Source organism: Callionymus lyra, chromosome 2 (assembly GCF_982586985.1).
Source record: "Callionymus lyra chromosome 2, fCalLyr1.hap1.1, whole genome shotgun sequence".
Lineage (NCBI taxonomy): Eukaryota > Metazoa > Chordata > Actinopteri > Syngnathiformes > Callionymidae > Callionymus > Callionymus lyra.
The window spans coordinates 11605059-11620434 of NC_141819.1; the positions used below are offsets into that span (position 1 = coordinate 11605059).

Consider the following 15376-nt stretch of genomic DNA (forward strand, 5'->3'; position numbering starts at 1 on the left):
TGGTGGAGCTTCGTTGAAGGTTGGTTGGTGCTTTAAATGGCGTCTTTTCTGGTGAGTAATTTAATGTAGCACCACTTGCCACCACTCAATGGGTCAATTAGGGTACTCAAATACTATTTTTTTGGGGAAAAAAACATGATTATGTCCACATGAAAAATCTATTGAAAGTGAGATTATTTTCTATTACTGTCTTTGTAGACATTTAAGTGACTAAGATTATGTTAATTAATTCCTTCAAGAACATCTTCAGACGTTTTTATTTGTGCAGGCTTTCCACTGACTTTCTGTTTGTCTTATGTATCTTGATTTTAAAGTATATATTTTAACTATATTGTTTTTGATTGTTATAGGGCAGGGGTAGGGAACCTGGTCCAGAAAGAGCCGCAGTGGGTGCAGGTTTTTGTTCCAACCGATCAAGCATATACAGTTTAACCAATGAGGTTTCAGCTGAACAAGCAACACCAGACTGACAATCAACTGATTACACTCCTAAGACACCTGATTGGTCAAAATGTGTCCAGTTGAATGGTTGGAACGAAAACCTGCACCCACTGCGGCTCTTTCTGGACCAGGTTCCCTACCCCTGTTATAGGGCTTTGAGATCCTGGTCTAGAAGGGGCTTTACAAATAACTATTACTTACTTACTAGCCTGCAAGACCTTATGAAGATACTTTTACATAATGGCTATCATCAACCATAAAAGCCATGTAGGATACGGGAACGTCCTTCTGACAAACATTAGAACCGACTACAAAATGCTTACTCGCATGAAACCAGTGGTTAAAGTCAGCATGTGCTTCCAATTGCAACTTCCGTGTTAGTTCCTTAAAGGTTCTCGGCACAAGGGTAAGGAGCAATCGCAGTCTCTGCAAAAATGTTTCCTAATCCAGATTATGGTAGTTTAACTATGTTCCAAACGTCATTGACCTGCAGACAACACAAGAATACCTCAAAGTACACATTTGTTTTCAGGCTCCCGGGTCACCTTGACCCTGATATAACACAAGGGTTAGATCAAGATATGTACAAATGTCGGAGAACAACGCCTGTCACTGCATAATTCGGATGCAATTTAGACACATGAAGGCATTCATTCTATTTTAGTTTTTTACCCTTTCTTTGAACATTTAACCATGAAATTGAGGCGTCAACCCCAGAGGAATCTCCACAGAAAACGCAGTCAAATCAAGTTGTTGAGTTTAATCAACATTTGATTATAGCAAAGATATATAATAAAGTAAAGACATATGTTAACTGTTGCAAGATCAGCTGTTGCTGCATTGCATTATGGGACTTGCTTGTTTGACATTTTTGAATATTCATGTCGACTCCCATTCCACCAACAATCATGACTTGATTAATAAGATTATTTTAATCAAGTCATGATTGTTATATATTTTCCATACAGAAAATCTTCGGCAAATGTGTTTTGCCTTTTTGAGGACATAGTTGATAAAGCCCTGTTGGCAGTAAAACAAATTGTTGACCATCAGGAGGGAAAATTAAATTAAGGGTTGGGCATAAAGAGTTCGCTGTCGTGAGGTATTTTCGCTCAGCATTGTTGGTGAATGTAAGTCACAGGATTAGGCGATAAACTTGTGACACACACACACCCCAAGTGACAAGTATATTTACAAAACACAGGGCCGGAAATGTTGATAATAATGTTTCGGACAAAATATAGAAATGCTAATTATATATATATATATATATATATATATATATATATATATATATATATAAGCCTATTTAAAATATATATAGAAATGAAAATCACAAGTTATTAATAAATGTTAGGCGCCAAAAAGGCTGCCTTGATGCTGGGTTATGGCTTTCTATCGCTTATATTGTGTTTTTTCTTATTTTCTTATTTTATTCTGTGCTGAGACCATACCAACACAACAACACTGGCAATAAAGGTTTCTGACTCTGATTTGAAACTTGATTTTTTATTTATTTATTTTCTATTTTATTACACTAATGGACTTGGTCTTTAATAGAGAGATACACTTTATTGATCCCTATTATGCACTTTAAATTGACCTTACTGTACTAAACTGAATCCGAAACCTTCATTGCCAGTGTTGTCAACACATTTTTTGTAAGTAAGTAAGTAAGTCATTTTTATTTGTATAGCGCAGACCAGGGTCACAAAGCGCTTAAACAATCAAAACAATATTCAATAAAGTATATATTTTAAAGATCAAGATAAAACTGATAACACAACAGGAGTTCCAGAAAATCAAGGAAAAGCCTGAACAAATAAAAACTGGCATTACAGTATAAACATAATGAAATAGTATTAATGTAATAGAAATAGATTAATAAAAATACAATAAAATAAAAGTTTAAAACAAGATACATTAACATAAAATGAAATATAATGAAAACAAAATAAAATAAAACTAAAACAAATAAAATAATATTCACTGGTTCAATTCTGCAAAAAGAGATCGCCGTATTCGCTGTTTTGTATTAATTGATAAAATATGTGAGGCAAATCATATGAGAAATAACCTGTTAAAAATCCCCCAAAAAATGAAGAACAACTTTTGCATTTTAACTTTAAATTATTGTTGACTTTAAAGAAAGGCATATCGCCAGAAGTGACGTAACAAACGTTGATCTGCGCATGCGTGCATCCAATGTCAACATGACTGAATGAGTCTTTACCTGTTCAGACGCTTCTGTTCCTCCTCCTGTTCCTCCTTTAAAACACCGACTTTATGCTCGATTTCACTCTAACAATACGGAATTGTGTTCGATTCCCAGGATCGTGATCGTTCCTCACATTCGGCTCTTAATTGGGAGCGTCGCGCTCCTGATTACGTCACCAGGAGAAGCTATGGACGAACATGTGAATGAAAAAGTATCTTTTAAACTATGATAAACGCCTTCAGCGCCAACAACCAGCGACAACATGGATTATCAACGTAAAAGGAAGTTGACTTTTTTCACCATTGGTCTCCTTTTCCTTCTGAGCGGCGTGGAATATGGTCAGTATTGTACATTTTAAAGGTTTTTTTTGGTCTTAACACAAAGCTAGTTCTTAATGCTAATATTGCATGCTACATGTTAGCATTCAAGTGTACCTATTTTGCTTTATTCAACTCTGTATATATATCGTATTTTCCATTTATTTATTTTATTAGTCTTTAAATATGACTCTAGGGCTTTTGTTCTCTGCGTTTTCATCTTTGTTATTATCAAAAATATTTAAGTAAATATAAAAAAAACATTTGGGAAAAAAGAGCTTCTATTTGAAATTCAAAAAATATATATTAATACAATAAAATCCAAATTTTATGACTTAATTTAGTTTTGCGTCATGGCCCCTCACTAAAGATTAAAAAAACAAACAAGTGGTTTCTTATTGAGTCTACTGACTCCTTTAAGAAATATCTTAACACGTTTCTGTTTGTTCAGGCTTTTCCTTGATTTTCTGGAACTCCTGTTGTGTTATCAGTTTTATCTTGACCTTTAAAATATATACTTTATTGAATATTGTTTTGATTGTTTAAGCGCTTTGTGACCCTGGTCTGGAAAAGCCCTCTATAAATAAAAATTACTTACTTACTTATTACTTTGTCAATAAGTTTCTTCAATCTTTCAAAATATGTCAACAGTGTCATTGTTATCAGTCAAGATATTTATCATGATTCAAATTCAACGAAGCCTATCAGCATCATGACATCTCAGGATGTCTGAACAAGTTATTCTAGCAAACCGGTGTGTGTTTCGCACAACATCAGATTAAATATGATGCAACATAAGTCCTTTTATAGTTTAGATGACCTTAAACACGGAGTGTAAAATACCTTCAATAGCTTCATAAGTCGAGTATAAAGGGTAATAGAATTGCAGCGTAAACATAATGTTAGCTGCATTTTAATGTTGATTATTAAACGGATTTACTTTATTAAAATACAAAATTGGATATCAAGTTAAACGAGCACATTTTGTTCATTCATCAGTGAACTTTCTCCGAGTAAAACAATGTTTTAAAATTGCAATGAACTTTACCATTGTGAAACAAACCTTCACTTCCCCTAATAGAGAGTTTTCAGATACTTGTGTACACATGTCAAGCTTCCCTCAACACTTTAACACAAAGTGTTTCAATGAAAATGTCACAATAAGAAATGTTAATTAAAGAAATGTTAACTTTTGGATTAAAGTGTTCTGTAAGTATGCGGGTATGATAATGAAGTGAATACGACAAAACTTGTAAATGGTTCTAATAAAACTGTACACTTCATGTTGCCTCATATTAACGGGTACTTTCTACATGAACTTGTGGCCGTTACTTTCCTCATTCCACAAGAAGTGACAAACGGCGTTCAAATGTTTAGTCACATTGTTACTTCACTTCCACGTGCACTAATGTCTTTGTCTGAGCGATGGAACCGCAAGTCAATTGACAACCGACGGGACATTTTTGCACCGTCAGCCTGGGGTGGATCGTGTTAGTCCTCATTTAATCGTCAGTGCAAACTTATTACTGAATCTCATTCTTTCAGCTCCTCCTTCTGTGCTCGTTGACATCGGACGACCTCAAGTATTTTCATGTGGATTTAAATCTCTATACAATAAAAGTTTAATTCACACCAAAGAGTAGCTAAACTACAAGGCATGTTTAAATCAAGTATACTTATACCACAACATTTAACAGGCTGTGTTTCAGATCGTTGATCAATTAATACAACCGGAAAATATGTGTTGGGAAATGTGAATTAGATAGATATAGATAAAACTTTATTTATCCCTCTGGAGGTTTTCTTCAGGAATTTGTTCTGCCAATTAGCACACGGCAACACAGACGATGGATTCGTAAAAATAAGAATAAGAACATTACGTTGATAATCCATGTTGTTGGAAGTTTCTGTAAAAAGAAAGTTCTAGGGAACTACGTCAATCAATTAACAACAATCCGTATGCATGTGGTACATTTCTATATCATTAAAAAAGTGGTTGTATTATTCGGTCACTTAAATCAGAGGAACCTACCAGTTCCACATCCTCAAAATAATGGAAAAATAAACAACCGATATTAGCATTTTCTAGATGGATGGATGGATGGACGAACTTTATTAAACCCTCTGTAGATCTTTGGTTTCCAGTACACGGCAGTCGATAGTTTCATAAAAACAAGAACAAAGTTCAAATAAAAAGAACGAAGTGCAAAGGATGACAAAGTGAAAATGTAAAGAACATTGAAAACAACGCAAAGAAAAGGATACAAAGGGCTTAGAACCAGATAGAAACCATGTATTTGTTTTGTTAAGATAACATACAGAAAACACTAGTGATAGGTTGATGAGGCCTGATGAGACGGATAGAGAAAAGGGTGTATCATGATACACTCAAAATGATACCATGCTTTATTGAATTATTAAGAAAATAAGTCAGTAAGTAATGGTTATTTCTAGAGCGCCTAGTAGATTAGAAAGCAGAGAGTGCCATCTAGTGGTCTTTCAAAATGAAGTCTCTGTATCATGATACAGTGTCTTTCCTTCACAGATGATTAACAAGGCTTCATTCACAATAATAAAAATAATATAATATTTTATGTCTTTTTCAGTACTTGAATGATGTTCAAACTAGTATTCAGTCAAAAGTAAAGTTGTTTTCTTCTTCTTTTTTTTCTGCAGCTGTGATTTTGCCCACAATATGGAAGTACCTGCAGACATTAGATGCACCTCCTTACTTCCTGGGTTTGGCCCTATCAGCTTTCAGCTTCAGCGGGCTCCTCACAGGACCACTTTTCGGACACTGGTCCGACAGAACACAGACCACCAAGAAGATCATCCTGTTTGCCAATGTGTTTGAAATCGTCGGTAAGTTTGCAGACCTTAACCTCTATTGCATTTTAATTTTCAGAATGACATTTTTGATATAAGTTATGCAAGGCTTTGTTATAAAAGTTCAAAGCTCAAGAGTTTAGAAACCAAGGGCCATTTTGTTTCATTACTACTATTATACTATTGTTGTTATAATTTATTGTGTTTTATGAATCTGAAAAACATTTTCATGTTCTCTCTGTCTCATCTGAAGGTAACTTCATGTACTTCATGGGCTTTTCCAAGTGGCTTCTACTGTCCAGTAGACTGGTGGCAGGTACGTGACTTTCATTCATTTACAATTTTATGTAGATTGATGTTAAAGTAGAACATTGCATCAAAATACATATCTTATAAAGTATATATTTCTTATATTTCTTCTAATGAAATTGAATTAGGAACCACCTTGATAAGATCAACAACTCAATTTTATTTTTTTTAAATCGTGTTCATTTACCATCATATCTCTGGTACTCAATATTTTCAAATGTATGATTATCTACATGCAACTTCCTTCCTTCCTGCCTTTTTTTTTTTTTTTTTAACATGTAAAATATTCTCAAAATTAAAGGTTTTAAAATGTTATTCTGTTTATACGTTTACTAATAAAATCCTAATACTAGGGTTGTGTATTGGCAAGAATCTGGAGACAAGATGCGGATCACGATACAAGGCAGCGATTTGATACTGTAGAAACAAGTATATATGTGTAGTATTATCGAGTACTTGACTCTGGTGTTGCAGAATTTACAGACCACATGACTCTTAAAGAAGTCGTAACTGCTTTCATTTGTTTTGAAACCAAAATATGTCCAAACATCAGCTTTAAGTTTAGTAGTTTTTAATGTCACACACAAATCAACAAATATTTGCCTCTTAATTGTAAATAACAAAAATCTATGGTTAAAAAATAAGATAACATCTGAAAGCTAAAGAAAGTAGTGATACAGTATCTTGGGAAAAGAATATATTGCAGCAAATTAATTTATTGTAACCATGATTGGCATCATGACGAATTCAATCGTGTATAATATAAACTCCAAAGCTTTTATACCTTTTAAATATGTCTAAACCAAGGAAACGGGGTCAATATTATCTCAACTTTTAATGAAAAGAAAATCAGACTCGTACACTCTTCCTTTATTTTCCTAAAAACCTTCATTTTTGGTTACACATTGAATTAAATGTCAGTTGTTTCAAAACGATCAATGTGCAAGTTTCAACATTGGAGTCTTGTAATTTCCTCTAAAACCAAGATCTTAACTGTCTCTTGCAGGTATCGGCACTGGAGCGGGTTCTTCCATTTTTGGCTTCCTGACCAGAAGCTCCGCCCCAGAGGATCGGGCCACCATATTCGCCGCTGCCATGGCGTGTCGACAAGCAGGACTCCTGATTGGTGCGCCGTCATTCATGCTCTTCTGTTCAAATACCTGGCAGACGTGTTTAACCTGTACTGTGATTTTGGACTTCAGGTCCAGCTTTCAACATCTTCCTGAGACTCTGTGACTTCCGATTGGGCCCGTTCGTGGTCAACAAATACACAGCGCCCGGGGTGAGTGACGCTTCATGAGGAGCAAAAATAAAGCATTGATGATCAAATACATTTAATGGCATAATAAGAACTGGTTGTATGAGAATGATACTAGATTCTTTAGGTCAAGGACCATTTTGAAAACATGTTTTAGTCAGTTTTCCACTTATCGACCAAACAATAAATCGTTTTTATTTTTAGTAAAAAGATGGATTGACTTTTTGAATCCCTCAAGAGATCTCTTTCGGTAAATTGGGTTTCCAGTTCGGTAAAGCAAGTTTCATAAAAACAAGACCAAGAACAGGGCGCAAACAAATTAACAAACGCAAGGGATGACAAAGTGCAAACATAAACTTTAAAGATCAAAGGAAATAACGCAAATTTTCTTTATATTATATACTGTGACTATCGTACGGGGCCATCAAACCAAAATAATGAAGGGACATCTAAAGATTTTTATTTCATGTGGAAACGACAATCTAGAATACATTTTATCATTTCATTTTCAAAATTCATTTTATTTAAAGATCTAATGAAAAAATTGCATATTTCATGTATTTTACAATAAAATACATAAAATGTATTACATTTTATTATACCATAAAATAAATTGTGTGATATTTAAAAAAAACCTCATACAAAATCACTAGAAAAATGCAAAAAAAACCCCAACAACTACAATATCCATAAAAACAAAAAATAAAAGGAAGAAAAAAGTCTTTAAACAAAGATCTTTAACAAGTAATATGTAGAGTTGAACACGTAATAAAACTGTTGGATTAACCATTGGACACATAAATGGTTAGTTTAGTAGAATTGTTTTGACCTCACCTTTGCCGCATAGATTAAGTCACGGGTCCCCTTATGGCCCCGGATCGCATGAACAAAAAGTGAATGAGAATATAAATATTTAATAAAAAAAAGAAAATTCGAAGGAAAATCATTTTTTATGAGATTGAAGTTGTACATAAATAACCAGATTAAAGCCGTATTAAAATGGAGCACCTCTGTCAAAATGAGCAACGTTGATCATCTTGTAAAATATTCTTAACCAGATTTAAATATAAGGAAATAAAGTAGTTGTAAAATATATTTTATTATATCATTCGAAAAAGTTTTTTCCTAAGACTTTTATCTCGTAATAATATACATATACATATATTTCTTTTTCTTTATTTCATAAAGAATTTTGTACAACTTTAATCTTTTAATAAAATGATTTTATACAACTTTAATCTCAAAGTAAAAATGTGGCCCTAATACTGCGTTGTAGCAAATCAATAATTCACCAACACAATATTTTTTCCACAAAACATTTTACCGCCACCTTGTGGTGATAAATGTGTATTTTAATGTTAAGGTATAAGGTTTTCCTAATAGAGGTTTCTCTTCTTCTTTTCCCTCCAGTTGTTCATGTGTTTCTGCTGGATCCTGCTCCAGCTGGCTGTGCTCTTCATGTACTGGGACCTCCCAGCTATCGAGAAAAAGAAGGAGAGAACGACGACCGACAGCACGGTCGCCGATAACGAGGAGGTCCTCGCGGACGACGAGGAAGAGGACGAGGAGGAGGAGGACGACGAGGGAAAGCCTCTGATGAAGTCCCGGGAGCTGCTGGGCTCCTACGGCTCGGTGGTGTCCAACAACCTCCAGCAGAACCACGCCGAAGCATCTTCTAAAGAGGAAGCGAGTCAAATTCAATCAGAAAATACTTCAAACCCCTTTAAGAATTTCAGTTTATCTCGAGGTAGGTGGTTCTAAAGTAACGCCTCCATTACTCTTGCATGAAGTTTTCCTTTTATCACCGAATATCCTTTTGTGTCGTAGAGTATCTCCGCGAGGAAGTGGTCGTGCTTCTGGCCGCTCAGTTCATCACGCTCTTCAATCAAACCGCCCTTGAGGTGAAACCTAAACGCGTCATCAAACTATAGATGACTTGTATTCATCGTGCGCTCGTTGTTCACAGACGATGGTGACCCCGATGACCCAGAAGTACTTTGGCTACGGCGAGCTGGAGAACAGCGTGATGTACTGCCTGTGCGGAGTCGAGGTGATCGCTGGCTTCCTGTTTGTGCGATGGCTCAGCCTGCGCATTGCCGAGCGATCCATCCTGGCCATCGGCCTGGCCATCTGCAACATTTCTGGTGTTTGGTGCATCATCTTCCTGGCGAAACCCGTTGGTAAGTTTGCTTTTAGTTCAGAAGTTGTCAAAAACTATACATTCATCTTAAATTAACCTCTCTTTTGTTTAATTAAACGGCTATTAACTCTCTTAATCTTCTCTTCCCTCTAGGTGGCTTTGAATGGCAGCTCTCGGAGTTCATCATTGGGGTGTTCCTGCAGGTTTTGGGGTTGCCTTTCGTGGCCGTTGCCCAGGTTTCGCTCTTCTCTAAAGTCACCGCTGAGAAAACACAAGGTGAGAAACGGCACCATCGTGTGGTCAGAACCCGAAATTACAACCCGCTCTTTAAACGAAGCGTATATCTTGTTTTCGTTTTTCAGGTTTTAGTCAGGGCGTGCGTCGCTCAGTCGCAGGTCTTGCAACAATTTTGGGTCCTCTGTGGGCTGGCGGGTTGACTGAGAACTTGTACATCATGATGGGCGTAATGATGGGGCTTCTAGCCTTGCTGACGGTGAGTAATGAATGTAAAAATAAAATAAATATCAAATAAATCTTCTAATAATTCAAAATGCAATGTAGTAAATTCCTTGTAAAACAGGGGCGTTTGGAATTAAAGATCCTCTGGGGCCACATTATATACTATGACTTGTCAGGGACTGTCAAGCCAACACAGAAAAAGGCAAAATCTGATGGAAACACAAAACAAAAAATGGAAAAAAGCTTGAAGAGAAACTATGGCATCAAAATATTCATGAACCTTTTATAAAACTAATAATTAAAAATAACTTAACTTCTAATGTCAATATTCACTAAATAAGGTAGAGAAAAATGTAAAAAAATATTGAAAAACAAAATAAAAGTGTTAGCTGTCACTATGATGAGGGTCACTAATGTAATCAACTAATTTCATTTTTTGTTGTGTTGATTTTATGTTGCAACCCTTGATTCTGTGGTTTATTGTATGTTTGATCTTTTTTATTATTTGATTTTATTGTTTTCTTTGGTGTCTGTAAACCTTAGGGATGTCCAAGCTTTTTCGAAAGTGGGCCATAATTGAAGCGTGAAAACAAATGAGGGCTAAATGTAAAAAAAAAAAAGAAAAGTTGTCCATATCTTCAATCAGTTAAAAAGATGTATTTGTAAATTAAAAAAGTATGCCTTTTATATTTTCTGGTTAAATTTATAGTGTATAATTGGATTTTAGACATGCCTGCCTTTGGGGCTTTAAGAAATCAAGTCTATTATTATTATTATAAATATAGTCAAAGGGCCACTTGTGGGCCCCGGGCCTTTAAATGTATCTTAAATTTGTCATCAATATACCAACACAAATTATTTTCATGAAGAAACCAGATTAATTCAAATTTTCTGACTAAAAAAAAACAAAAAAACTTTCATTCTTGTTTAGATCCTAGTTTTACAGACGTTCAGGTTTTACAGAACAAACATTCTGCCTTTTTTCCGATCGAGGACATTACTGATTAAATGTGTTGCAGAAACCAAATACGCAACAGAGGTCTGAGTTCTGTCGGCTCTGATTCCACCGCAGCTCGTATTCTTGCCGTCAGTCGTAATCAAATCTGTACAAACAAGAATGATGCAACATGATTTTGGGATTAGAAACCGGACTCTGGGATCAGTAGCCAGAGGCTGCTCGTGCAAAATGATCCTGATAAAGAATTAAGAAACATCAGCTTGAGGTTTTTCTACATTTTCGATACTTGATGATGATGTTCAAGCAGGAGACGATATAGATATCAATTTATTTATTTGTTTCTTACCCGTGTGTCTGCGCTGTCACCTCTTAAACATTTTGTTGTAAAAATCTTTTTTACACGGTGCAGTTTCCCTGCTTAAAAAAATGCTGTTTCAGGAGACTCTGTTTACAATAAAAATTAAAAATATCACTAAAAATGATGTAGTTCACATGCCAGGCCTGTGCGTGGCGCTATAATGCAAACAAACTGAGTTGAGAAAACGGATGATAAGGTTGAGCCATTTTTTTCAAGACAAATATCATTTTTTATATTGACAAATATATGACAGAGAGGATATAATGTGGTCGTTTTCAAAAAAAAGTATTTTGGTTGTAGAATCTGAATCTAATCCACTCTTTGATCTCATTTCAAAATGTTGTCGTTATAGTGAATGAAAACAGTTTCATGTGTAATTGTATTTAGTTTTATTTATTATTATTCATACTCGGCTCTAAATATGACAAAATATTTTTCCCGAGTTGCCAAAAATATTGAAGTCAATATAAAAATAATATGCCTTTGATCAGATTAAAACATATTTATAAAACGCAAAAAAATAAAATTAAACAATTTTAGCATATTTAGCTTTATTTTATGACTTGATTGTATATATTTGGCAGCTTTATTTTTGATTGACGGCCCCTCACTACTTCCTTTTCATAAAATGTGGGCCCAAGAAAAATTGAATTGAACAACGCTGAGGTAAACTGTAATGGATTTATTTATTTAGACACACAGGGATAAACTGAGCAATTTTCCCTTTATGACTCTTCTTTGTATATTTGTCTATATTATCTCACTAGTATATATTTAAAGTTGTAAACTTATTCAAATTTATGTTGTGTTCCTTGACTGTCTGCCATCTTCAGTGAGGTCAACATGAAAATAGAAAGCGTCTCCGTGGATAATCAAAAGTCTAATAAGCTTTCTTAATACAACAATATGTATGGATCTAAACTAGTAATTTATTTGACATGTTTTTTTGAATCACTTTTCTTTTTCTGCATCTGAATGTGTGAATCACGATAGGATTCATGTTCTTGTTTTGTTCCTTTGTCAGCTGTACTATTGTTGCTATTTTTGCTGAGCTATTTGTTATCAAAATAAGGGCACTTAGAAATGTTACTACAAATTAATATATATATATATATATATATATATATATATATATTTGCAACACTGAATATCCCTATTTTGTACTATTTCAATGTATTAATAAACCCTTTAGTACAAGATATTATATACATTGAAACAAAAACTACTTTGGTTTAGTTCAGGTGGGTTTAATTTTTGTGCAAATAATGAATTTAATAATAATAATATTATATTTCATAATGTATGGTTAAGTGTAGTAAAATGGATTAAGATAAAATTTAAATGATTATTTTTACACTTGACTAACCTGATACAAATATTTGCAAAAACATACCATAATACATTTTATTCAACCAGATTTGTTTTTCAAAGTAGATGTGATTCAATTTCAATACTCAATCTTCATTTTTAAGACTTTTAAAACACTTATTTTTATTGGTTTGCTTTATTTGTTTTACAATAATAATAATTTAATAATATAATAACATAAATATAATTTTATTTATATAGCACTTTTTTTTAACAGTGGTTACAAAGTGCTTCAGATAAAAGCAAACGACTTCAGTTAAAAATGACACAATACCATTAAAACACTGTAGTAAAACAATATAAAAACAACACGCTTTCCATTCAAGGAAAATATGTTTAAAAAAAAGAAGATAAAAACACTGAAAATGAAGGATAGTAAAAGCCCATTGATGAGATGAATCCAGTTAAGGGTGAAAAAACAGTTTGTTTAAGTGTGTTTTTAAATGCGGTTGTGCAGTTTTATATAATGACAGAAGTAATAACAATAACTTTTGTTTAAAGTTCATCACTGTAAAATCAAATCAAATTGCATTCAGATGGTTCAATAATCTAGAATAATTGTTCGAAATGCAAATCAAAATCCACTTTTTTATCTTTTTAAAATGATGTACATTTATTTATTTACCTTTTTATTATTTCCTACTGTGATGATAACGACAACAAAAAGGCATCAGTGATTGTGTAGACTTATCTAGAATACCTTGAGTAACTGTTTTGTCCACCACAGGTGATGCTCGCTGTCTCGTACAAAAGGCTGGTTGAACCGACAAAGGTGGAGCGAGAAGAAAACACAACGGACGACTGTGCCTGAACAATACTTCAATGCGGAGGTAAATACTTCATAACGACAAATCAAAAAACTGGTGAAAAGATTCTGCTGTTAGTGTTGTGATGAAAATGAACATTTTGGAAACATGTTACATTTTTAGTATTAGAGCATATTTTCGGTAGTGATGTGTTGAAGCTTCATGAAGCAGTGTCATATTTTTCATAGGACAGTAGGGGGCGCCCTCATCTTAAAAATGATGTGAGGTTTCAATAGAATAACTTTTCAAATCAATAGATTATAGAGGAAAGAGCGACATCTAGTGGACTCAGGAACTAATGACAGTGTTTCATGAAGCTTCATCGACACATCAATAATTTTCAGACAATACTTTCCATCTATTAAAAGCGTATTTGAATCACCATAAATAATTATTTTGACATTTTATATCTTGAACACAAACTCGATCAATAACCCCTAATTATTATTATTATAAATATTTATAAATAATCATTCTATTAGTGTATCTTTTACTATCATTTCCTTTTTTTTTTTTAGACATACCAAAGAAGACGAAGACTGTGGATCATTCCTACTTCCTGACATGTGACACACAACACAACACTGTCGACAACCTTTATAGTTGCACTTAAAAGGACTTTTTTTTTATTTCAACGATAAGCAAGAGCTTATTTATATTTCCTATGGAAATATAAGCCTATCACGTGTCATCTGTCCAGTTGTTGGATGAAAAATAATGACTTTTTCAATCTGAACAAAATACTAAAAAGAGCATGTGCCACATTAAGCTTAAGACCGAGACTTGATTAAGTTGAATAATGTTTTTGTAAAAATGCATCTTAAAATACTTTAACACTGTCTGGTACATTTGAGATATATTTTGAATTTTTAGAGTTATTCTATTCTAAATATATCCTCAGAATTATGGCATTTAAATTATTTTATATTGTTATTGATTTATTATTATCGACATTATTTAATCTTTTTATTGTGCTTTGTTGTTGCACTCAAACGAGCCGTTACGTACAGAAATCAGGGCGAACACTATTATGGGATTTAGTCAATATTTAGAAACTTCTAGTCGTTCTACTAAATATCCTGAGTATAAAGATAATTGTAGGTGATAACCTTTTCTAAATAAATGGACTAACAACGGGAGCTACTGACAAGTTGACATGTGGGTACAGTACTGCTATCCTCCTGTAGTGGGCAGTCTTGTCCTTCAAATCGAACAAGTCTTTATGGAATGTTTCGTGTTTGTTCTACAAATGATTCAGTTTACATAAAAATAACATGTTTTTTTTTAAATATTTAATATGTAAATGGTTGTTACTCCGTGTCATTCATGATTGATGCTTTTTAGATTCATGTCAGTTTTCTGCACCAAACATATGAAATCGTTTTATCTTCCCGAGTTATTTATTCATAAATATATTTATGAAGATATGTTTGATGTGTGATTCTCTTTTTTTTGCTTTATTTGAAAATGTATTAACGGTTCATCATATTTATATTTGAGCATTAACAAATGGTAATTGATAACAAATGTTTTCTTGATTTAATTAAAAAAAGTAACTAAACCTAAACCTTTTATATTCATTATTTTCTTTATTTTATATCGATTCTTTTTTTTTAATTCAATATATATATATATTATTTTTAGAATGTTTAATTTGTCTATTGGTGTTATGAACATATTTTTAATATCCAGTATTAATAATTACATTTATTAGATATTATTATTTTAATTGAATATTTTGTTTTATTTTTAAAATAATTGTAAGTGGACAAACGCATGATTTAAAAGTAATTTATATGTATTGTATTTTACTTTTTTCACCTACCGTTTGTAACAAGGAAAGTTATCTATTAAAATGTGTGTTCAATCAATATTAAATGTTCTCATATGAACAATCAAATATTGAAATAATAATATT

At 33.3% G+C, this 15376-nt stretch overlaps 1 protein-coding gene across 1 annotated transcript; it reads left to right on the plus strand.

Moving 5' to 3' along the window:
- Window positions 1–2320: 2320 nt before the first annotated feature.
- On the plus strand, window positions 2321–14885 carry mfsd8l1 (major facilitator superfamily domain containing 8-like 1). The gene is made up of 12 exons (XM_087783528.1): window positions 2321–2997; window positions 5653–5838; window positions 6056–6118; window positions 7118–7237; window positions 7314–7393; window positions 8780–9116; window positions 9197–9270; window positions 9336–9549; window positions 9663–9785; window positions 9872–10002; window positions 13380–13482; window positions 13977–14885. The coding sequence occupies exons 1-11, from the start codon at window positions 2922–2924 to the stop codon at window positions 13461–13463; spliced, it is 1488 nt and encodes a 495-aa protein (XP_087639654.1). The 5' UTR covers window positions 2321–2921; the 3' UTR covers window positions 13464–13482; window positions 13977–14885.
- Window positions 14886–15376: the final 491 nt, after the last annotated feature.

Bases quoted from the DNA above. Each gene is read 5' to 3' on its own strand.
- mfsd8l1 (XM_087783528.1), top strand. From the start codon at position 2,922: ATGGATTATCAACGTAAAAGGAAGTTGACTTTTTTCACCATTGGTCTC. The intron at 6,119-7,117 runs GTACGTGACTTT...TGTCTCTTGCAG, and splicing joins GTCCAGTAGACTGGTGGCAG to GTATCGGCACTGGAGCGGGT. The intron at 7,394-8,779 runs GTGAGTGACGCT...TTTTCCCTCCAG, and splicing joins ACAAATACACAGCGCCCGGG to TTGTTCATGTGTTTCTGCTG.